General features: G+C 32.0%; 1 protein-coding gene, 1 long non-coding RNA gene and 1 pseudogene across 5 annotated transcripts; 2 read left to right on the top strand and 1 right to left on the bottom strand.

Annotated features, from left to right (window-relative positions):
• Window positions 1-466: 466 nt before the first annotated feature.
• On the top strand, window positions 467-3,256 carry LOC114373256 (annotated as a pseudogene).
• Window positions 3,257-3,731: 475 nt separating this feature from the next.
• LOC114375723 lies at window positions 3,732-6,336 on the top strand. 2 transcript variants are annotated; one of them, XR_003658828.1, is made up of 5 exons: window positions 3,732-3,975; window positions 4,066-4,235; window positions 4,939-5,402; window positions 6,030-6,081; window positions 6,187-6,336. It is a non-coding gene; the product is annotated as an uncharacterized LOC114375723 (long non-coding RNA). The 2 variants fall into 2 exon arrangements; XR_003658827.1 differs by having other exon boundaries at window positions 4,939-6,336.
• A 13,779-nt stretch (window positions 6,337-20,115) lies between these two features.
• Window positions 20,116-24,751, bottom strand: LOC114375627 (phosphatidylinositol N-acetylglucosaminyltransferase subunit A-like). 3 transcript variants are annotated; one of them, XM_028333459.1, is made up of 9 exons: window positions 24,624-24,751; window positions 24,386-24,531; window positions 22,897-23,469; window positions 21,959-22,113; window positions 21,655-21,745; window positions 21,381-21,497; window positions 21,186-21,289; window positions 20,653-20,743; window positions 20,116-20,561 (listed from the first exon to the last, which is right to left on the bottom strand). In XM_028333459.1, the coding sequence occupies exons 2-9, from the start codon at window positions 24,509-24,511 to the stop codon at window positions 20,313-20,315; spliced, it is 1,506 nt and encodes a 501-aa protein (XP_028189260.1). In that variant the 5' UTR covers window positions 24,512-24,531; window positions 24,624-24,751; the 3' UTR covers window positions 20,116-20,312. The 3 variants fall into 3 exon arrangements, with proteins under 3 accessions (XP_028189260.1, XP_028189259.1, XP_028189261.1); XM_028333458.1 differs by lacking the exon at window positions 24,624-24,751 and having other exon boundaries at window positions 24,386-24,617; XM_028333460.1 differs by lacking the exon at window positions 24,624-24,751 and having other exon boundaries at window positions 20,358-20,568; window positions 24,386-24,617.
• Between the last annotated feature and the right edge of the window lie 82 nt (window positions 24,752-24,833).

The following is a 24,833-nucleotide window of genomic DNA, read 5'->3' as shown; positions in this document are numbered from 1 at the left end:
TATATTTTATTTTCATAAATAGAAGATAACACTAAACATTTTAACAAATCTTATGAAATATAAATTATCTACTAGAGATTTAAATATTTATTTTAACCAATATTTAATTTCAATAATAAAAAAAAGACATTTGTATTTTTGCTTTTGAAATATAAGTAGATTTTTTTATTGTTTGGTTATGATATTAACGATCAAATATATCTCATATATTTTTTTTTATATTTACTTTATTATTTATTTTCAAAGAAAATAATTATATACATAAATATTTTTTAACACGTGGTACACACAATAACATGACTTGTGGCCGTGAGTATGCACGGGTATGGAAGGTTTATTACTCAAGACTTGCCAAGGTATGTCACTCGAGAGTATTCTTTATAATTATTTTCAAAGTGATTTTGGTAGGTACTAGAATTTTACTACTTATTTTAAGAAAGTTTCCCACTCTACCAAACAGAGCATAAGGGAGAGGGAGAAAGGATACAATAAAAGCAACTACTTTAGTTGTTCAGTACTTCTCTATTTCCTGTGGTTCCACGCACATTCAAGAATCAAACCCTAGTTTAGTTTCTTTTAACAATTAACCCTCTCTATCTGTTTTTCACTGTAGACGTTTTCAAATTTGAAGTCAAACACGTTCAATCGTCGGCTTTGTGATTAATTCCCATATCGTTTCCATGGCAGCTTTTTCTAGCAGTAAGCTTCGCGATCTATGAATTCTTTTTATTTCATACCTAGATCTTCTTGTTTATTCAAGAACGCCGATTCACTATCAGGTCTCTATACATTAGGTTGGCGCTTCTTGGACGCCGATTCAAAGCCTCCAGGTGTTGAATTGTGGGCAGTTCTTGATGTCCCTGTACATTAGGTTGGCGCTTCTTGGAAAAATTTAAGCCATTCACTATCAGGTCTCTTTTCTTGGACGCCAATTCAAAGCCTCCAGGTGTTGAATTGTGGGCAGTTCTTGATGTCCCTGTACATTAGGTTGGCGCTTCTTGGAAAAATTTAAGCCATTCACTATCAGGTCTCTTTTGTGCTTCAATCAACTTCCTGGAGTCTTCTACCACTTATTCTGCTCCTGAATTGGCATTTTAATCAGCTTTGGGCACTTTAAGATACGGTACACTGCCACGTGAAATCGAAAAAGTGTGGGTGCCTCTACTAGATGAAATTCTATGATTATTTGCAAAATTTTGGTGTACAAGATTGGCCCTGTCCCTGAAATCGGAAAGTGTAGTTGCCTCTATGAGATGAAATTCTATCATCGTCTGCAAAATTTCTTTATGCAAGAATGATCCTGTCCCTGGAATCGAAAAAATGTGATTACCTCTATGAGATGAATTCTATATTCATCATTTGCAAAATTTCGATATGCAAGAATGATCATGTCCCTGAAATCGGAAAAATGTGATTGCCTCTATGAGATGAAATTCTATATTCATCATCTGCAAATTTTCAGTATACAAGAATGACCCTGACCCTGAAATTGAAAAAGTGTGGTTGCCTCTATGAGATGAAATTTTATATTCATCATCTGCAAAATTTTCGGTATATAAGAATGACCCTGTCCCTGAAATCGGAAAAGTGTGGTTGCTTGCCTCTATGAGATGGAATTCTATATTCATTATTTGTGAAATTTCCTTATACAAGAATGGCCCTATCCCTGAAATCGGAAAAGTGTGGTTGCCTCAATGAGATGAAATTTTATATGCATCATTTGCAAAATTTTGGTATACAAGAATGACCCTAACCTTGAAGTCAAAAAAGTGTGATTGTCTCAGATGATTTCTTTATTCATCATTTGCAAAATTGGGGTATTCGAACCCTCTATAAGGTTGACCCTGGCCCTGTAATGAGAAAAGTGTGGTTGCCTCTATGAGATGAATTCTTTATTCATCATCTGCAAATTTTTGGTATATAAGAATGACCTAAACCCTGAAATTGAAAAACTGTGGTTACTTCTGAGTTGGATTCTTCATTCATTATCTGCAAAATCTGGGTATATAAACCCTTTAAGGTTGACCCTAACCATGTAATAGAAAAGTGTGGTTGCCTCTATGAGATGAATTGTTTATCCATTCATTTGCATAATATATAAATCCTAAGATGAATTCTTTATTCATAATGAGCAAAATTAGGGTATATAAACCCTATAAGGTTGACCCTGAAAACAGAAAAGTGCGGTTGCCATTATGAGTCTAATTCATCTGAAAAATTGGAGTATCTATAAGGTTGACTCTGACCCTCTAAACAGAAAATTTTTTATTGCCTTTATGAGATGGATTCTTTATTGACTTAAAAATTAGGGTATATAATGATGACACTGACCTTGAATTTGGAAAAGTGTAGTTGTCCCTTGGAGATGGATTCTTTGTTTAAAAAAGAGATGTTAATTTTTAGCCTCAATGACCCTAAACCACTCTCAGCGGTTGCACTTGACAATGTCCACAGATCATTCAGATGGGTCAAGATTAGGAATTAATCTAGAACAAACAGTTACAGTTGTACTCCAGCCTAATGAACAGAAAGCAGGTATGAACCATGTCAGTGAAACAAAGATACAATACAACCAAGCTGGTCCCTGAGTTCTATATTTGGAAGAAAAATCAGTGGAAGATGTGTTCTTGCCAAGTTGAGTAATGTTTAACTTCATGCTGAGAGAGGTCTAGTCTCTCAACTTGATAATCTCTAGAAGAATACTGCTAAATTTGCTGCTAATGACACAGGTCCTGAGGATTTTAGAAGGAATGCTGGCTTTGAATTATCTGTTACTTCCAAAAGGGTGCATGCAGAAATGAAAATGAGCTCCTCAATTCTGTATGAATATCCAATCAAAGAATACACTGAGACTTAACAATTTGATTTAGGCCTAACGTGGAAGCATCCAATTGTTTGGTCTAGCCCACATGCACCTTTATATGCCAGTAGATTTTCGATGGGAAGTGGGAATGAAAGGGGTGCTATTGCAATATCCTTGAAATCGATCCAGGGACTTGTTGCAATCAATAATGTTAAAGAGAGGTGTAAGTTGCAAGCTAATGTTCTCCAAATTGTGCCTTGGTATGTCAAGGTATATTATCATACTTTGCAATTAGTAGTTGATGAAAGTCCTCAAGCACTCACAGATTTTGTTGAGAGAATGCGTGTTTCGCCTTCCGAAGACAAAGTATCACCCTGGGTGATGGAGATGATTCTTCAATTTCCTTGTGAAATGAAGTCAGCTGTATTGAGTATAGTGTTTGATAAGGCTTGATCAAATTTTTACTTTCCATTTGTACTTTACTAGTTCTTTTTCCTCTCAATGTTTGCCTCACTTTTTTTTGTTGGCATTGAACTGTGTAAGTTAATGTTTGTAAACAACCTCAAAAATCTTAATAAGTAACTTATTGTATTATATGAAAGTAGGACTGGTGTTGATATCACGTGAAAGTAGGAGGAATCATATAAAATATCAATTTGATTTATATTTATAACTTTTTAAAGTAGTGATGGAAGTGAGTGAGCCAGGCCAAACTCTGGCCCTGCTTGAGTAAAGGTGAATTGCCCATTTAGCTCATGCGCTTCCCTTAAATTGGCCAGGACAGTAAAATATAAGCCTGTTTAAACCTTCCTCTTTTAGGCTGCTATGCTCATATGGGCCTTGTTGACCCATTTATAACATACAGTTAAGTACATGTCACCATGGCATAAAAAGCTGATAGTAATGTGGTATCGGAAACCTTATGTGATATGCTCACTTTAGATTATTTTAGGATGGATGAATAGGAAATTGGTTTGTTTTTCATATCAAATTGGATTTTGACCTGCTTTTGTTTGTCTGCATAGGGCTTCTTACACATTGATGAATACCCTCTAGATGTTAATCAAGGATTTGACATTCCATCAGCAATAATAAGCTTTCCTGACTTCCATGCTGGTTTGCAATTGTCTAATAAATCTCGAAGCAAGTCACCACTGTTGTCTAAGTTACAGGTTATTTGAATCTCCACTCTTTCTGCTTATAACACGTATACATATAGTATTCCTTGGTCATGCCTCTAACTATCTGGATTTGTAATGCAGGAAAAAAGTCTTCTTCTCTCTTACACAGAACTTTTACTTGTACCCTTGATGACTCCTGATTTCAGTATGCCATACAATGTCATCACAATTTCATGTACAGTTTTTGCTTTGTATTTTGGATCATTGCTAAATGTTCTCCGGAGAGGAGGAAAGACTTTTGAAAAACAAAGGTAAGCCTTAGCTCTTGTAGTGTTTGCATCCTGGGACACAAGTAATGAAGTAATTCAATTTCGTACAACAATGAGTAATCCCCAAGCATGACGCTTTTGTAATTAACAAAGCATTCTTACCTTAATAGCCATAAAAAAGAAAGCATTCACTTTGTTCTCTCTCTGCATTAGCTTTCCAGATTGTTGCCTAATACCTTCACTGAAATTAATGATCGAATGCACTTATCACAAACTAGACATGAAAAATTCATTAGCAAACTAAATAGTCTACATGATTTTTTTGTGTTATGGTGGTCCTCGTATATGAATGTCTTTGTGTTGCTAAAGTATATTAATAGAAACATCGTATCTTATCAGAGAGGATAAGAAATTTAAACTTGTAGAACTTTGAGTGTTTGGACTTCTCAATGCCCAAAGGCCCCAATTCTCTCACAAATGACAAGATTAATAGGCAACATGCCTTATTTGTTAAACCAACTTACCTCACTTACTAATGGGTATCCATCATATATAGATTTAAGTCTGGTGTGGAGGATTTAATCTAAATTTTGATCTGTAAGAGTAACATGTACTTTTATATCATAAATTTTAATTGTTTACAGGCCTAGTGTTATGTATTTTAGCCACTGCCTTCCCTCTCATTCATTCTTTTGTTTAATTATTCTTATTCAGCTGCTAACGTCTTGTGTTCTTCTACCTGTAGATGCAAACAAAGTAGTGTTCCTTCACTGAGTGCTATCTAAACTATATCTGCCAAGCTTAGAGGCAGACCGTTGGAATCAAGTCTGCCCTCTCCCTCGTCATCATTCTTTGTTAGTCCAAAATTGATTCTTAGAGTACTACTGGTTGCAGGAATTTGCCGTTACATGGCAATACTATTCACAATGATATCTTTCAACTAAGTAGTTTTACTTGTACTATAGTCTAATTGCATGTATTTTCATGTACAATACAAACCTTCCACTGCCCAATGTGCCTTTACTTTCTGTTAATATATCATCTTGGTATTCTTATTCCACTTTTTATAGTGGGCTCATGATATTAGCTTTCTAATTTATGTATGCATGGTTTAAAACTGTTTTTCAGGATGGTAGCACAACACTGTGAAGAGTTGATTTAGTTAAGAGGAGCTTACTATCATAGAAGCTGAATATCCAATGACTGAAAGTGAGTACGTAAGCCTAATTGGCCTTCTAAAATCAAGCACTTGCTCAGTCCTTCGAATACTAGAGTACAAAGTATGCTTATTCTCTAGCTTTCCTTGAATTTTCTTTATTTTGTACAAGTATACAGTTTTTCCTGTCTACTAGTTTATAGTTTGATATTTAAAATACTCTCAGTTTCCTTGGATTTTCTTTATTTTGTACAAACTTCCTGTAACAAGCTCTGTTTGGGAAAATTTATGCAAGTTTTCAAAATAAAGGGGGGTTTTGTGAAGTAATGGCATAAATTCAAGGGAGTTGGGACTTAGGAGTAAACTATGAGTAATTTGTAGAAATTAGTTTTAGAGCATTCTAATATAAAACCTTTCTTATTAGCATGTAAATGTCCAGGTCCTTTTAACATACAACATTTGCTGGTTTGTGTTAGAAGTCTTTGTATCACTTATGTTTTTTATTTTCATTTTACTAACTTAACAGGAAGCCAAAATCATATATCTTTAATTATGGAGGCTTTTGGAGACAGTTTTGAATCTCCACTAGCACATTTCTTCCTTCATCTTTTCTTTATATTTTTCCTCTTTCCTTTTTTCTCTCAAGTTTCTCAATTTTTTTTCCTTTTCGACTTCTTCAGCATACATCTTGTCTCTGCCCCCTCTTCTCTATGCCAACATGTTATGTGCTAGGTGAAGAAACAACCTTTCCTTCAACTCTTGTATTTCACATATATTTGGCACAGGATACAATCATACAACTTCTCCTGTGGATATTGTGCCTTTTTTTTCCAGCAGGTTTAAAGATACCCCATCTATACAATTGGAATATCGAACACCTCTAGTTGAGCATTCTAATCTTTGCAGTGAAATACTGGTAAAAATTGTTTTTATTCATAAATTTCTACTCAATTTGGTTGCTCAGTTCACATTTTATGAAGTGATAATGTTATGCACTCTTAATTTGGCTATACACAATAATATTTGTAAGGAACCATTATTCTTGATTTGATTTTTTTAAAAGTTTAATTAATTGAATATTATTTTAAATATATAATGTTTTGTTTATCTATTTTTATCTTCGTATATTTTTTTTTCAATATAGTCACTTATAGAGAATTGGAGTAGTTTTTTGAGACCATTTGCATCAATTGCGAATAAAGGTTGCATGTTAAATAGATCAATTTGATTGATGAATTTGATTCATATTATATTTATTAGTTCTTATGGAAATTGAAATTCTATATTCATCATCTTCAAAATTTTGATATACAAGAATGATCTGTCCTTGAAATCGGAAAATGTGGTTGCTGCTATGAGATGAAATTTTATATTCTTCATTTGCGAAATTTCAATATATTAAAATGACCTTGCCCATGAAATTGAAAAAGTGTGATTGCCTCTACGAGATGAAATTCTATAATCATTTGCAAAATTTTGGTATACAAGAATGGTCCTGTCCCTGAAATCAGAAAGTGTGGTTGCCTCTATGAGATGAAATTCTATATTCATCATCTGCAAAATTTCTGTATGCAAGAATGATCCTGTCCTTGAAATCAGAAATATGTGGTTGCCTCTATGAGATGAAATTCTATATTCATCATCTGGTAAATTTCGGTATACAAGAATGTCCTTGACCTTGACCCTGAAATCGAAAAAGTGTGGTTGCCTCTGAGATGGAATTCCATATTTATCATCTGCAAAATGTCGGTATATAAGAATGGCTCTATCCCTGAAATCGAAAAAGTGTGGTTGCTTGCCTCCGAGATGAAATTCTATATTCATCATTTGCAAAATTTCGATATACAAGAATGACCCTATCCTTGGAATTGGAAATGTGTGGTTGCCTCTATGAAATGAAGTTCTTTATTCATCATCTGCAAAATTTTGATATACAAGAATGAACCTGACCCTGAAATCGAAAAAGTGTGGTTATGTTGAATAAACTGAGAAAGAGAGAAAAAAGAGAAAACTTGTAGAATAGAAAAGCTGATTTTATTGGTCATCAAAAGTTGATTATAGAAGGTTACAAAAAGAGGTATATATAGACCTCTATTATGTTATTCTAACAGATTGTAACCAACCCTAACAGATTCTAACCAACTCTAACAAAGTACAACTTTGAATATTAAGGAGGTGCTATTAGTCAAAACTAACTGCCCTTACCACTATATTACGATAACTTATCACTAGATGGGTGCTGTTAGCAAAATCTAACATCTCTTACAATTAGTTTATAGAACTGTTTTCACAGTTGATTGACATCATACTCCAATACCCCCCTTCAAACTCAAGGGGGAGATTTTTCAGGAGAAACACTCTTCACATTGAGTGTGGCTCGACAAACTTCAAATCGTGATGTAGAGGCTTGGTGAGAATATCAGCCCACTAATCTGGAGCTGAAACATGGACAATAGTAAGTTGCTTGGCTTGAATCTTCTCTCTTATAAAAAAGACATCAATTTCCATGTGTTTGGTATGACTCTAAAAAATTGGATTGGGTGCAATAGAAATTGCACTCTGAGTATCACAAAAAATAACATGAGTGGTGAATGATACTTGCAATTTTGTTGGCAAAGTATGAATCCAAGTTAATTTAGTGGAAGTTTGAACTATACTGCAATACTCAGCTTTTGTAATAGACCTGACAATGACTTTCTGCTTTCGAGACCACTAAGAAATTAATTTGGAACAAGAAAAATAGCAGTCTCTGAGGTAGAGTGCCTGTCATCCACATTAGATGTCCAATCAACATCACAGAAAGCTTGAATGATTAAGGGCTTTGTAACAAATGTAGGTTGAAGAAGCAAACCATGAAACAAAGTGCCCTTTAGATACCTTAATATCCTTTTTGCCACTGTCCAGTGAGAATCCAAAGGAGCAGCCATAAATTGGCAAACTTTGTTGACAACAAAACTAATCTCAGGTCTAGTAAAGGTAGCATACTGTATTGCACCAACTACAGACCTGTATAAGGTTGGATCATGAAACGCATTAACACCATGTTAAGACAACTTGCAGTTGGATACCATTGGAGAAGAAATAGAGTGAGCTTTAACCATGTTAGTGTTATGAAGTCTCTAATGTATTTGCTCTGAGTCATAAGGATAGAATTGTTGAGAAGATACTTAATTTCCAGACCCAGGAAATAATCTAGATAACCAAGCTGTTTGAGTGAAAAAGCAGTGTTAAACTTGTATGTAAGTTGTTGTATTAGTGAAGTTGAACTACCTGTTAGAATAATATCATCTACATAGACCAAGAGATAAACAACATGATTTGTTGGCAAAAAATGAATAAAGATGAATCACATTTGCTCCGAATAAAACCAAACTACAGTAGAGTAGATTGTAGTCTGTCAAACCACTGCCTTGGATTCTGTTTTAAGCCATAAATGACTTTGTTGAATTTGCAGACCAATGACTTATCTGCAACTTCAAAACCAAGAGGCTGAGTCATGAAAACAGTTTCTTCAAGTGACCCATTCAGAAAAGCATTATTTACATCAAGTTGAAATAATTTTCACCCATGAGACAAAGCCAGAGTAAGGATGATCCGAATAGTAATAGGTTTGATCACAGGATAAAAGGTTTCATGAAAATCAAAACCATGAACTCAATGAAATCCCTTGGCTACCAACTTAGATTTAAACCTGTTAATGAAACCATCAACATTTTCCTTTACCCTTAAAACCCATTTATAACCAATAGCTTACCTATTAGGAGGTAATGGTACCAAGTCCCAAGTTATGTTCTTTAGCAAGGCATCATACTCTTGTTGCATAGCAGTAAGCCGATCTGTATTTGCCAAAGCTTGTTTTATAGTTTTAGACTCAAAATGAGTAAGAAATATAGAAGGATGTAACCTAGGGTTGTGAATACCAGACTTAGACCTTGTTTGATAGGGTAAGTATTGACTGGTACAAAATTTGGTATAGAAATAGATTCTGAAGAGGATGAAGCAAGGGTAGTAGACTCTGAATTGACAAGCTGAATAGAGGTAGATACAATGGAAGTATAATTTTGAGGTACAAACACAATGGTGCTAGGAGATTCAGTTGATAAAGGAGAAAACCTAGGAGGAACCAGGGAACATAAGCTGTACAAGACACTTGAGATGTTTGAGGAATGGAAGAGACAAAGGGTGGAGAAGGATTTGGATTGAGACTAAAGTAGGAATCAAAGTTAGTGATTGAACTGGTAGAAGTGGGAAACAAATCAGAATAGGGAAACCTTAATTCATTAAACAAAACATCTTTAGAAATGTACACTCTACCAGAAGAAGATAAACATTTGTAACCCATGTGGGAAGAAGAATACCCTAGGAATGAACATTCTTGAGAACGAAAATTCAGTTTATGTGTGTGACATGGTCCAATAAAGGAAAACAGACATGCCCAAAAGTTTAAGAAAATGATAATTAGGTTCCTTTTTAAACAAGGTAACAAAGGGAGTGGCAAATTTTAGAGAAGTATTGGGAAACCTGTTAATGAGATAAACAGATGTAGCAAAAGCATAATCCCAAAATTGCAAAGGTAAAGATGATGATGCAACAATGTTAGACTCAAATCAATTATATGTCTATGCTTTCTCTTAACCACACCATTTTGATGATGAGTGTGAGGACAAGTAAGTCTATGAGAGATGCCAAAAGAGGCTAAAAGTGTAGAAAAAGTTATGTATTCATCTCCCCAATCAGACTGAATACTTTTAATTTTGAGGTTAAGCTGTAGTTCAACCATGGACTTGCAAGTTTGAAAAACAAAAATGGTTTCAGCATTGGACTTTATAGGATATCAGAAAAGGGTGAGAAGAAAAGATAATTGTATTATTGCTTATCTATCAAAATTACATCCTCTCCTATTTATAGACTTTCTTTTACAATCACTGGATGATAATTCTAACAGAATTTGGCAGCATATGCCTTGGAGGAATTCAAAAAACACTATCAGGGGACAACATCTAACGGCACCAAGGAGGCAACAAGGATTAGCGATTCTGTTTCCAGAAGATTGCTGCCAGCTCGCCATGCTACGTTGCATAGTCCTTCAGGTATTGAGGTCTGCTAATTTCCCTTTTTGGCCTCCTGTCATCTTCTGGTTTTGCTTCGTGTTCTGTTATTGGTGTTTCATTAGATTCTGCATATTGTGGTATTCCATTAGGCTCTGTATCCTGTTTCTTATTCATAACAATGCCTCTACCAGAAGAAATTCTATAATTATTTGCAAAATTTTGGTATACAAGAATGGCCCGGTCCCTGAAATCAGAAAGTGTGGTTGCCTCTATGAGATGAAATTCTATACTCATCATCTGCAAAATTTCGATATGCAAGAATGATCCTGTCCCTGAAATCGGAAAAATGTGATTACTCTATGAGATGAAATTCTATATTCATCATTTGCAAAATTTCGATATGCAAGAATGATCCTGTCCCTGAAATCGGAAAAATGTGGTTGCCTCTATGAGATGAAATTCTATATTCATCATTTGCAAAATTTCAGTATACAAGAATGATCCTGTCCCTGAAATCGAAAAAGTGTGGTTGCCTCTATGAAATGAAATTCTATATTCATCATCTGCAAAAATTTCAGTATACAAGAATGATCCTGTCCCTGAAATCGAAAAAATGTGGTTGCTTGCCTCTACGAGATGAAATTCTATATTCATCATTTGCAAAATTTTGGTATACAATAATGACCCTATCCCTGAAATTGGAAAAGTGTGGTTGCCTCAATGAGATGAAATTCTATATTCATCATCTATAAAATTTCGGTATACAAGAATGACCCTGGCCCTGAAATCGAAAAAGTGTGGTTGCTTCTATGAGATGAAATTCTATATTCTTTATCTGTAAATTTTCAGTATATAAGAATGACCTTGTCCTTGAATTCAGAAAAGTGTGGTTGCCTCTATGAGATGAAATTCTATATTTCATTATTTGCAAAATTTCGGTATACAAGAATGGCCCTGTGCCTGAAATCGGAAAAGTGTGGTTGCCTCTATAAGATGAAATTTTATGTGCATCATTTGCAAAATTTTGGTATACAAGAATGACCCTAACCTTGAAGTCAAAAAAGTGTGATTGTCTCAGATGATTTCTTTATTCATCATTTGCAAAATTGGGGTATTCGAACCCTCTATAAGGTTTACCCTGGTCCTGTAATGAGAAAAGTGTGGTTGCCTCTATGAGATGAATTCTTTATTCATTATCTGCAAATTTTTGGTATATAAGAATGACCTAAACCCTGAAATTGAAAAATTGTGGTTGCTTCTGAGTTGGATTCTTCATTCATTATCTGCAAAATCTGGGTATATAAACCCTTTAAGGTTGACCCTAACCATGTAATAGAAAAGTGTGGTTGCCTCTATGAGATGAATTGTTTATCCATTCATTTGCATAATATATAAATCCTAAGATGAATTCTTTATTCATAATGGGCAAAATTAGGGTATATAAATCCTATAAGGTTGACCCTGAAAACGGAAAAGTGCAGTTGCCATTATGAGCTGAATTCATCTAAAAAATTGGAGTGTTGACTCTGACCTTCTAAACAGAAATTTTTTGATTGCCTTTATGAGATGGATTCTTTATTGACTTAAAAATTAGGGTATATAATGATGACCCTGACCTTGAATTTGGAAAAGTGTAGTTGTCCCTTGGAGATGGATTCTTTGTTTTAAAAAGAGATGTTAATTTTTAGCCTCAATGACCCTAAACCAAGCTACATGTTTAAATCTTTGTTGCAGGACTTAAATCAAAAGGCATGTTTAAAGGTATATAAACCCTTTAAGGTTGACCCTGATTCTGAAATCGAAAAAGTACAGTTGCCTTGCCTCTATGATAGATTCTTTATTCATCTGAAGTGTACAGACCCTATAAGATGACCCTGGCCCTAAATGTATAAGATGAACTTGGCTCTAAAAATGAAAAAGTGCAGCTTTCCGTATGAGATAGATTCATTATTCATCATTGAGATATATGAATTTTGGCCTATGACCCTAAATCAAGCTTCATGTTTAAATCTTTATTCCAATTTAAAATCTGGATAGAATGCTTTCATGACCCTAATAAAAACTACAATATAAATTGTATTATTGATGTCACCTGGATGGTAGGTATGATATGATGGCCCTGAATGCATTTTTTATATGAATGAAAATCAGTGTAAAAATTCAGTTGTTATGCACCCCAGATGGAATTATCAAATTGCAGATTTGGGTTTGATTCTCTTGTTATTACTTGAATAATTAATTATGGCAAAGGTATGAGACATTGCATTTGATATACTTAGTTTGCTGGAACTTCAAAATAAATTGTACTTGTGACCTTGCACTTTTATTGTCAAAATCATGAATAGTGGTTCTTGAAAATGTATATTCTTTGAATTTGATGTAGACTACCTTGAAGACTCCTTCCTTGAATCTTGAATGATGACAATTTCCAGAACTATGGGATTTGTGAAAACTTTGTTTATTGTGACTTACGAATGTACCAAGTTTCTTACAGTTTTGTGATCATAATTGTTGTATTACTGTATGGAATTTGATGTGGTGGTGGCTCTTAAAACATAATTCAACTGTTGTTCTAACTCTCAGAACTTTCCTACTAGTTCACTATAGCTTTTGCATTTCAAGTCGCACTTATAGAGAAACCTTCACTTGCAGACACTTTTAGGCATCAGATTTTTCCACTCGTTATTACAATTTATACATGAGTTATATTTGGATATTAATTATGATTAGCTCCAACTTTCTTTAGCCTTAGAAGACATTTGGTAGAGGATAAATATTTATTTTCCAAGAATCATAGGTCGATAAACTTATTTTCCCATGTTTGATATTTATTTAAAAATAAATAAAATTCCTAGGAAAATTCCATTTTTGATAGTTCTATGGAAGTTAAACGAAACATTGATGTTTTACTTCTCTGTGTTTTTCATTTTTTTATGTATGCCATTTGGGTTTTTGTCAGGGATATTTTCTTCTGTTGCATTTTATCCCAAATAAAAATATGTCGTGGAAGGAAATTATTTGTGGTTCTAACATCTTATATATTACTATTATTATTCACAACAAGAACATAAGCCTTTTACCCACAATAAAGTTTGTAAGGAAGTCCTTTTTGTGACATCGAATACTTATGGGCATTCTGGGTTTCACTATTTCTATAGTTATAGTCTGGTTTTCATTGCTTACACTTTATTCCTACGATTTTGTGCTTTTGCTCTGGATTGAAGCAGCAACGGTATATAATTTTGTTGCATTCTGATTGCTTATAATTTTTTTTTCCTGAATATACTAAGTAACATGTGGATTAGTGTTTAATGGACAGGTTCAGAAGTATCATATTAAAGCAATGAAGTTATCTTTTACCCAAGGTCGATGGAACTATGAAAGATGGGGTGGATTTGATTCAATATCATGCAGCAATGCAAAGCCTCTAGGAGTTGAATTGTGGGCAGTTTTTGATGTCCCTCTACATTAGGTTGGCGCTTCTTGGAAAAATTTAAGCCATTCACTATCAGGTCTCTTGTGCTTCAGTCAACTTCCTGGAGTCTTCTACCACTTATTCTGCTCCTGAATTGGCATTTCAAATAGCTTTGGGTAGTTTAAGATATGGTACACTGCCACGTGAAATCGAAAAAGTGTGGGTGCCTCTACGAGATGAAATTCTATAATCATTTGCAAAATTTTGGTATACAAAAAAGGCCTTGCCCCTAAAATGGGATCGTTTGTTTGTCTCTATGAGATGAAATTATATATTCATCATCTGCAAAATTTTGGTATGCAAGAAATGATCTTGTCCCTTAAATTGGAAAAATGTGGTTGCCTTTTTGAGATGAAATTCTATATTCATCATCTGCAAAATTTCGGTATACAACAATGACCCTAAAACCAAGCTGCATGTTTAAATCTTTGTTGCATGACTTCAAATCAAAAGGCATGTTTTAAGGTATATAAACTCTTTAAGGTTGACCCTGAAATCGAAAAAGTACAGTTGTCTCTATGATGGATCCTTTATTCATCTGAAATGTACAGGTCCTATAACATGATCCTGGTCTTAAAAATGGAAAAGTACAGCTGTCCATATGAGACAGATTCTTTATTCATCATTGAGATATATTGATTTTAGCCTTAATGACCCTAAATCAAGCTTCATGTTTAAATTTTTATTGCGAGATTTTAAATCTGGATACAATGCTTTCATGACCTAATGAAAACTACAATATAAACTGTATTATTGATGTCACCTAAGATGGTAGGTATGATATGATGGTCCTGAATGCATTTTTTATATGAATGAAAATCAGTGTAAAAATTCAGTTGTTATGCACCCTAGATGGAATTACCAAATTGCGGTAACCACACTTTTCTCATTGCAGGGTATATAAACCCTATAAGGTTGTCCCTGACCATGAAATGAATATGTGCATTTGTCCCTATGTGATGGATTCTTTATACATCATTTGAAAATTAGGGTCTATAAGATGACCCTGGCCCTTAAAATGGAAAAGTGCAGCTTTCCGTATGAGAGGGATTTTTTATTCATCATTGAGATATATTAATTTTAGCCTTAAATGACCCCAAGCTTCATGTTTAAATCTTTATTGCAAGATTTTAAATCTGGATAGAATGCTTTCATGACCCTAATGAAAACTACAATATAAATTGTATTCTTGATGTCACCTAGATGTGAGGTATGATATGATGGCCCTGAATGCATTTTTTATAGGATAAATAGTAATTTTTGTCTCTCAATATGTAATTTGCTGACATTCTTGAAAGATGAAAATATAAAATTTACTTTCTTAAAGTGTAAAAAGTGCAACAAATATGTTTTGTCGTTAACTTTTGTCTGTCATCGTTAATAAAATCGCTTAGGTGGCACGGATGGACAAATTTATTACTGAAATGATTGTCAATGTGGATTGCCAGTATAAAGCTATATTTATCATAATATTTTTTTTTGACTTTTTGTCTTCCCAATACACTGATAAATGCGTCCTTGAAAGATGAAAATGTAAAATTTAGTTCCTGAAAGTATAAGAAGTGCGAAAAATATATTCGGACGCTAATAATGAATTGTATAAGAGGAAAACTATGGAAAAAATGATTAAAAAACAATAAAATACAATTTAGGATTTGAACTTTTATATTTTGATTATCTATCTATTTATTCATCTATCAAATTCTTAATTAGTTTTTTAATTAATCAATATAACTACTTATTTTTCAAAATAAAATAAAATTCTTTAGTTTTGATATAAAAAAATTGAGTTACAATTTTAAAAAAATGAAAGTATTTTATTTCTTGATTTTTTTCAATTAATTGTTAATCTTTATTATGTATTTTGTCCCTATATGTCAAATGGATTGTAAGGTTGCTATAGCCCTTAGATATAACTCTACGTTCCAAAGGCAAATAATAAACCTCTCTGTTAATTCTTTTTGTTTTGTTTTAAAGTTAACTTTTATATTAGTTTGAGTATTATTGTATTTTTTATTTAAATTTATTTAGGTTCTTTATTTGTTAGTAATTGTTTTCATTTCATTCATATTATGTATAATAAGTGTTGTCTCGAATGAAATCAAATAAGATGTATGCGAAGAAATTCTTTTATATATATATATATATATATATATATTAAGGAAAATGACTTGTAATTTTATTTTAACTTTATCTAGTTTAAATTTTGTGAGATTTTTTTTAAAAAAATAGTTGATTAGTTTCTTTTTTTAAAATAAATAAATAAATTTGGTCCCGCAGTCGATTGTATTTTTTCTATTCAAAACTCTCGACATATTATTTTCAATCTAAATATGAGGACACTTAAGTTGAAATTGTGATATGGAATAATTTTAAAGATTAAAAGTGAGAAATTTAGTAAAAATTTGATAAAATTATAAGATATAAATCATAAGATAAAGTTTTTTTAACAATAAAGATTAAGGTTTGACAATGAAATTAAAATAATATATATATATATATATATATATATATATATTAAAAGAAAATTTAAAAAATATATATATATAAAGAAAATTTTAAAAATATATTAAGTAAGTACTAAATAAATAGGAGCACTAGATTATAAACACATAATAATAATAATAATAATTAGTCAATGTATTATTAACGTCCGGATATATTTGTCGCACTTTAGGACTAAATTTTATATTTTCATCTTTTAGGGACACATTTGTTAGCAGATTAGGAAGACGAAAAGTCAAAAAATTATTATGACATATATGTTCTTATGCTGATAATTCATCTTAACAATCATTTCAGTGACAAATTTGTTTCTCCCTTCGTGTCATATAGACTATTTGATTAACGGTGACTGATAGAAGTTAACGACAGAACATATTTGTCACACTTTTTACACTCTCAGAGATTAAATTTTGTATTTTTTTCTTTTAGATATGCATTTTTCAGCGAATTACACATTAAGAGACAAAAATGATTATTACCCTTTTTATATGAATGAAAATCAGTGTAAAAATTCAGTTATTCACCCGAGATGGAATTCTCAAATTGCGAATTTGGGTTTGATTCTCTTGTTATTACTTAAATAATTAGATGTGGCAAAGGTATGAAACATATTGCATTTGACATACTTAGTTTGCTGGAACTTCAAAATAAATTGTACTTGTGACCTTGCACTTTTATTGTCAAAATCATGAATAGTGGTTCTTTTAAGTGTATATTCTTTGAATTTGATGTAGACTACCTTTAAAGACTCCTTCCTTGAATCTTAAATTATGACAATTTCCAGAACTATGGGATGTGTGAAAATTTTGTTTATTGTGACTTTCAAATGTACCAAGTATCTTGCAGTTTTATTATCATAATTGTTGTATTACTGTATTGAATTTGATGTGGTGGTGGCTCTTAAAACATAATTCAAGTCGGACAGCTTTTGCATTTCACGTCGAACAGATAGAGAAACCTTTAAAAACTCTCGGAACTTTCCTACTAGTTCACTACAGCTTTTGCATTTCAAGTCGAACAGATAGAGAAACCTTCACTTGTCAGACACTTTTAGGCCTCATTTTTTCCACTCGTTATTACAATTTATACATGAGTTATACTTGGATATTAATTATGATTAGCTCAAACTTTCTTTAGCCTCCAAAGAAATTTGGTAGAGGATAAATTTTTTATTTTCTAGAAATCATAGGTCGAAAAATTTAATTTTTTATGTTTGGTATCTATTTTAAAAAAATAAAATTCCTTAAAGAAGGTTTTTTGAGAATGTTTTTACTCAGTTTCTCACAACAACAAAAAATCCATAAGAAAGGTATAAATCTTAATTTTCCGAGCAATTTTTTTAACACATTAAAAATATCATCTTACTTTTTATTAAGTTATTTAATGTGATAGAATTTTTGTGTAACTATTTGATTCCTTGAAAACTTATCTTAAGATTCCAATGATTATCCAAAAAAAAAAAAATTATTCATTCCCAGAAAACATGAGTCTCACGCATGGACTTATCCCGTATTGAAGGCCCTCCAAGTGTCATAGATATGGGTGCATATTAATGGAAAAAACTAATAATTATTATGATTAATCAATTTGTTGGTTGTATAAAATGAGTTGTTTTGGAGTGCCTATAAAATTGTGATAATGTTAACACGGATAAAATTAAGGTTACATTTTGATTTTTTTATTTTTTTAAATTTGTGATTCTAATTTTCTATTTTTTTATTGAGACATTTTGTCTTCAATTTTTTTAAAAAATTGTGATTATAGTTCTATTATTTTTTAATTGAAACATTTTCTTTTTCATTTTTTAAATGCAATTTGAGTCCCCTTTGTCCTTCACTATCTATTTTTTAATAGATAAAGTTTGTTGGTAATTAAATAATTAAAAAACATTTTTGTCATGTGAATACTAAATAAATACTTATTGGTCAACGTTTATAAAATATTTAGATCAACACATACAATTGACTACAAATTTATAATGACTAAAATTATGAATTTTTAAAAAGTAAGAGATAAAATGTCTCAATTAAAAAATTGAGAGATTAAAAATTTTAAAAGTAGAGAATGAAATTTTTAAATTAAAAATAAGAAATAAAAATTGTGAATTTGAAAAAATAGGGAGACCAAAATTATATTTTATCCTAAAATTAATTGTATTTGTTAGACATATAGGTAACGGATATAATATTTAACAACTTATAATAGGATTGATTTTTTCCTGGGTTTGAATATATAAATTTTAAATGAAAATGCATTGAAAAATATTATATTTTTTTAAATCTTAAAATTTTTAGTGAACATTATGATATTGATTGTCTAAGTTTATTTTAAAAATTGAAAGTACCAACAAAAATATTAGACTATATCAAAAGATTATATTTTTGAAGTATATCTTTTTTTATATTAACATTATTGACATGCATGAAGTTGCAGTTACTTAAATTCTATTTAAGATTAACAATTTTATAAGATAAAAAAATTATTCGATATCACAAGATTAATTGAATGTATTTTTTAAAATTAAATTGATTGTATTAGTCATCTTATTTATTGAAAGTGAAATGTTAAAGCATTTTAGAGACAAACACTTGGTAGCTAGATGTAGAATATTTTCACATATTTAAATCATATAAGTCTACTATAGTATAATCGATGTTCTTTTAAAAGTAAAGTTGTTAAAATATATGTACATATAAATAAAATCAATAATCAAAGTATTCAGTATAAAATAATTAACACGGTAATTGTCTTAATATTGAATTTCAGTTACTGATCAATTATGTTATACATATAAAATACCAAAAAAATAGTTTGTGCATCGTACAGGTAACCCGACTGATCAATAATAACATGCAACAAAGTCTTAATTTAAAGAATTGTTTCCTTTTCTTTTTCTAAAATAAAAATAGCCTTAAATAAATTAATTTTTAAAACTAAAATACGTGCTTGAATTAAATTATTTTAAAGAAATTATGTATTATATTTTGAGACCTTTTTAAGAAAAATTATTCCTTGAGTTAAAAAAACAACTATTCCTTTAAAGTTGGGTTAAAATAAACATGCGACGAGTGTTGGGAATATTTTAACTTTAGAATATAATTAACTAAAATATTTGGGAATATAATGCACTATTTCGTTAATTATAAAAGGCACAGTAAATATATGAAGTTAGAAACCGGTGATCAACTCAAGAATATTGAAATATTGACTGTTTACTTTTAATTAACTTACGAATCTTTATTCACTCAAATAAGGGTTGAGAAAAAATTTTACCCCTATAATTTTCTTTCATTTTACTCTTCACTTCCATCCACTTCAAGAAGAATGTCAAAAAAAAAATTCCAATGCACAATGCTAAGTGTCTATTAAACACAAATCTAGAAACAATTATAGACAAAGTCCCTCTATTTTTAGGTGTAGAAAGAATTGTTGAGTCAACATTTATTTATTACTATTATTTTAATAGTCATGTTACTTACAAAAAAAAGTGAAAATTTTTAAGTTGAACAAGGGCTATGTTCACTGTTCAGACAAACATTAAAATATGCATTTTCATTCATAGTCATGATTAAACTCTTCATGGCCGAGATTGGAACTGAATTGAGAATCAAGTGAACACCCCTGCATTGTTTTTGGGAAAGTTCATATGATATTTGCATCTTATCATCAATAATATATATCAAACACGCTCTAACAGGATCCGTTGCAGTTTTAAAATGTTCAATATCAAAGATGAAGCAGTGATGTGCAGTTCTTAATAATAGTTTGCTACACAACAAAATATTTTTTGGATGAAGATTCCATGCAGATTTTATAAAACACTGCAAGGATGTTTGCATCCTATTTCTCAGTAAGTTCATGGATTCATGTAGTAAAGTTGAATGCTTGTAGTGAGTGAGTTCACACTTTTTGTTTCTGGATTAACTAACCTGTTATGTTTTAGTACCTCTAAATCTAATAACAGCAACATGTATACAGTCCAATAGTACGCATGAAAATGACAGATGATTATCTCCATCACTAATAATTATGCATTTCAGATTAATCAGCAAACAACGGCTATGTGGTTCACCAAAATAATGCATCACACCGCCCTCCTCATGTGTCATGTTAGGATTTCTGCAACATCTCTTCATCACAGATGTGTGAAAAAATAACATCTGGCACCTCCTCAATATCATCTGCAGGCTAATAATGGAAATTCAAATGTTTCACAACTTTCAAACATGAATAACCAGAAAATGTGTAACATATCCAAGACCAACAACATACCTGCCATAGTTCCAGAAGATGCCAAAACAAAAAACCCAAGATCATAACCAAGGAAAAGAGCTTGCCTGCCCATGCTCCACAAGACAAGTATCTAAAACAAAAGAGACAATAGAATTAGCCACCGATATTTCTAAGTTCCTATTTATGTTAAGAGGTGACACAAGTTCAATAAAGAAGAAAGTCTATAAATAATAATCAGATTTGTTTTCCTACTCCTAAATTAGGCATTGTTTTTCCACACAAACTAATAAGGTTTTAAAAAACGGTCTGCAACTGTGATTTTGTCTGCAATTTTTCTCAACATTGCGAACTAATTATGCCAACAAAAGAATTGCCAAAGTTGTAATTTAGTCAAATAGAGATACCAAAATAGTACATTGGCTTTACCACCTGCTTATGTTACAGGCAGATTAAGAAAAATTGTTACAAGCTAAATCACATTATTGAAGCAGAATGAATAGTTGAGTTCCTTCAGTTCCTTGTACAGTTATGTGTTGCTGATAGAATCAAACTGAACCTATGAAAGTATGTACCGTGAGAGAGATTCTAATAGACTTTGATTGGGGCACTTCGAAGCACGATCATATACAATTTCAGTCCGTTTGGCAACATCACGCCAGTTGTAGAGTTCCCTCATCTACAGAAAACAAATAAATAAATAAATGAATTGAACAGTAACTACTTTTCACAATGAAAGTATCAGAATAAGGCTTAAACTACAAACTCACTCGATTGTGCATGACTTGAGGATCAATTTCGGGAAGCATATATATTGCCTTTTGGATTGCTTGCACTATATCACCAGGATCAGGTTCTGCTAACACAATCATGTCATCTGGTAAAACCTATGGCAAGGGAGTTAATCTGTATCAACCATTGATTATAGTATTCCACAATTGTTTGGTAAGATATGTAAGTACATAAGATAGTTTATATAAGAGGAAACTATATAAAAAGCCTTTATAGTACCATAGAGGTACATAGAATATGTATGATACCTACCTCAGGAACACCTCCAACTCGTGTGCTAACTGTTAACAATCCACAACTAGCAGCCTCTAATATGGCCATGCAAAAAGCTTCTGTCAAGGAACTGTAACAGCACAAAGCTCAGATAGGACAACAGGTACAAAATAAATAAATATCGGAGAGAACACAGAAAAATCAAAACAAGGATTTAAAGCACTAAGAACATAGCCACTGTGAGCTGATGAAGTCATGTCCTCAACACTTATAAGTTGAAATCAATAATTTCAAATTAGAAAGCTATGAGTGTGCTACAATACAACCTAGCTTGAAGCAGTACCAGGTTAAGAAGATGTGCCCAGATATTAGAACAGATCGAACTTGTGCATGTGGTACAGCTCCCAATAATTCAACTCGATCAAAAAGAGAGTGTTTTTCTCTCATCTCTTCCAACCGCACCCGCTTAGGTCCATCACCACCAATAATGAATCGAACCTTCAAATAGATATATAAGTTATGCCTTTAAAAGCATTCAGTAAAAATCTAAAATATACAATCCATTCTGGACATACATATTTCTCTTGGTGCATAATTAGCAGTGGTTCCTACATGAGGAAGTCAATAAAACAGTAATGCAACAAACATAAGATGCTATATAGACAGGGGGTGCTCTGTCAATAGTCCAAAATTCACATCATAGTGATGAGTGATGAGAAACATCAAACATTTGATTTCAAAGAATTGAGTTCTACCAAGATGTTAGGTTAGCATAAATGATTGTAAGAATATACTAAAAGGGCACTATTTTGTGTTATGCATAATTGCATACACAGGAAATTCACCATATAACTTTTTGTCAAAGGTCAAGCCATCAAGCAAATTATTGGTAAAAAGTTATTTTAAAACTATAAGTATCCAAAATTTCAATAGAAGAAAATTTAAAAAATTAATAGATACAGTTGCAGCACTAAATTAGTAAATTATAAAAATAGAATTCCATAAAAGGTAGAGAACTGTACAAGTATTTCATGTACTTAACGGCAATTGTACCTTTTCAAAATACTCAACAGAGCACCAGAAGAAGCACCATAAATTATTTTTTACCAAACATAAATTTTCAACTTTTGTTGTCAAGAAGCATCATAACAGAAAAGAATACCATTCCCAAAGGAGTCTTAACTTAATCCATTCACTCCATGGTACACAGAAATTGTCTCAAATTTCATAAATTGTACTATGCAAGACAAAACTAGCTGTTTTCAAATTTCAACAACTCACATTAGGATGTAACCGGCATACTTCCGGAATAACTTCAACAAGCAAGTCTGCTCCTTTCCGGTAAACCAATCGACTGATAACAACTACAACAATCTCCAATCCGCCAGGGCGCTCCAATGCTGGCTTGAACATGGCAGTGTCAACAGCATTAGGAATAACAAAAACCTTCTCTGGTGCCAAACCTGACCTCAACACCGTGTTTTCCTTGCTTGTGTGGGAAACACAGATAGCTTGGCTCACATCTGCCAAGGTAAACTGCATCACCTTGTTCATGTGGATGCTTCCAACATCTCCAAAACCATGCAGTGAATGATCAGTGAAGACAACCTTGTATCCCATGATCCTAGCATGCAAAAGTGCATCATGGCAAAGTGTTGAAAAGGTTTGGTGTCCATGCACTACAGTAATTCTTTCTCTAATGAGAATTGTTCTTATAATTGGTAGTATTCCATATAAAGTTGGAAATGTACTCTGATTAAAGAATGGTCTCCATGGAACATAGTAAACTTTCAAACTACCAGTCATATATCTAACCCCAGAGCGATTTCCATAAGCATGAGTTACCACTACCACCTGAAATAATAAAAATTACCAAAGCACAAGTTATTTAGAAAAAAGGCAAATTAAAATTACCCCTTCAGTCCTCCTACGATTTGCAATTACTACGTACATTATTAATCTTCCTTGTATTTATTATTTAAAAAGAAAAGGAAGGTATATATAATTCAATCCTAATTACTGTCAAATTAACCTTCTGATACCACAGCAACAAACAAAATAAAAGTCAATTTCGCTTTATACTAAGGCGAAGTACCAATAATATAGCATAATGAAGAAAAAGGGCATGGAATTCCTTGATGCAGTTACGTGAACACCATTTTCAATAGTTATATAATGTTGATAAAGATAAGCACGAAACGATCAAGATTCATAACTATGTATCACTTTATTCTTAAAAATTCTTCAATAAAAAAAAAGTTTCAGCCTGTTTGTTCGCTATTTTTAGAAATGTTTTCTATAGAGAAAAAAGTTGACAAGAGTAGTTTTGAAACTAAAAACTTAAAAGTTAAAACATCTCTAAATTATTTAAATTTTCTATTACTCGTGTTTTTTCTTACATTTGCCTCTTTTCCCCTCATTTATACTTTTGAAAATTAAATTTTAAAATTATTTTGTAAAATAATTTTGCAAACTGAAAACAAAAACACAATCAAACATAGTAGCTGGTTGAATCCTTCTATTCAAAATAGCTGTAACTTGGGTTTGATTTTCAGATTTGTTCCTTACAAGGCAATACTTAATTAAATTTCAGGCCTTGTAAGGGACATATATCTTCTTCCCCCAAATCTAAACTTAAAAGTTAAAAGTATCAAATATATATATATATATATATATATATATATATATATATATATATATATAATTCTCTAAACATACCCTTTTAAAAAAATGCTAAGAAAAAATGAATGGAGAAAATTTTGAGGCTGACCTTGTGGCCTAACTTGAGCAAGCATTGAGAGAGATAATAAACGTGGTTCTCGACACCACCAAAGTTGGGATAGTAAAAATCAGATACCATCAAAATTCTATGCTTTTGGGGTGGCGAATCACCCATGACATGTCAGAATCACGTACCTGTGTGTTGCATTGCATGCACCAAAAAATGAAAATGAAATAATAAGGTGGTGAAATATTCACTACAAGTGAAAGAATATAGTGATGCACACCTTGCAGCAACTACAGAAGAATAAGAAGAAGAAAGTGAGTGTTAGAGAGGGACTTGGAAGAAGACAAGATGAGAAGAGAAAACGCTCCTTTTTCTTCTATTGGTGGCTCTCAACGTACGCTTCCAATTCTTGCTACGTTCAGTTTCAGTATGAAAGAGTATTGTATCTACATTTTTCTTACCTTTTACGTGTGTGAATGTTTTAATGCAG

This window comes from Glycine soja, chromosome 11, assembly GCF_004193775.1.
Source record: "Glycine soja cultivar W05 chromosome 11, ASM419377v2, whole genome shotgun sequence".
Taxonomy (NCBI): Eukaryota; Viridiplantae; Streptophyta; class Magnoliopsida; order Fabales; family Fabaceae; genus Glycine; species Glycine soja.
This window is presented reverse-complemented; position numbering and strand designations above follow the sequence as displayed.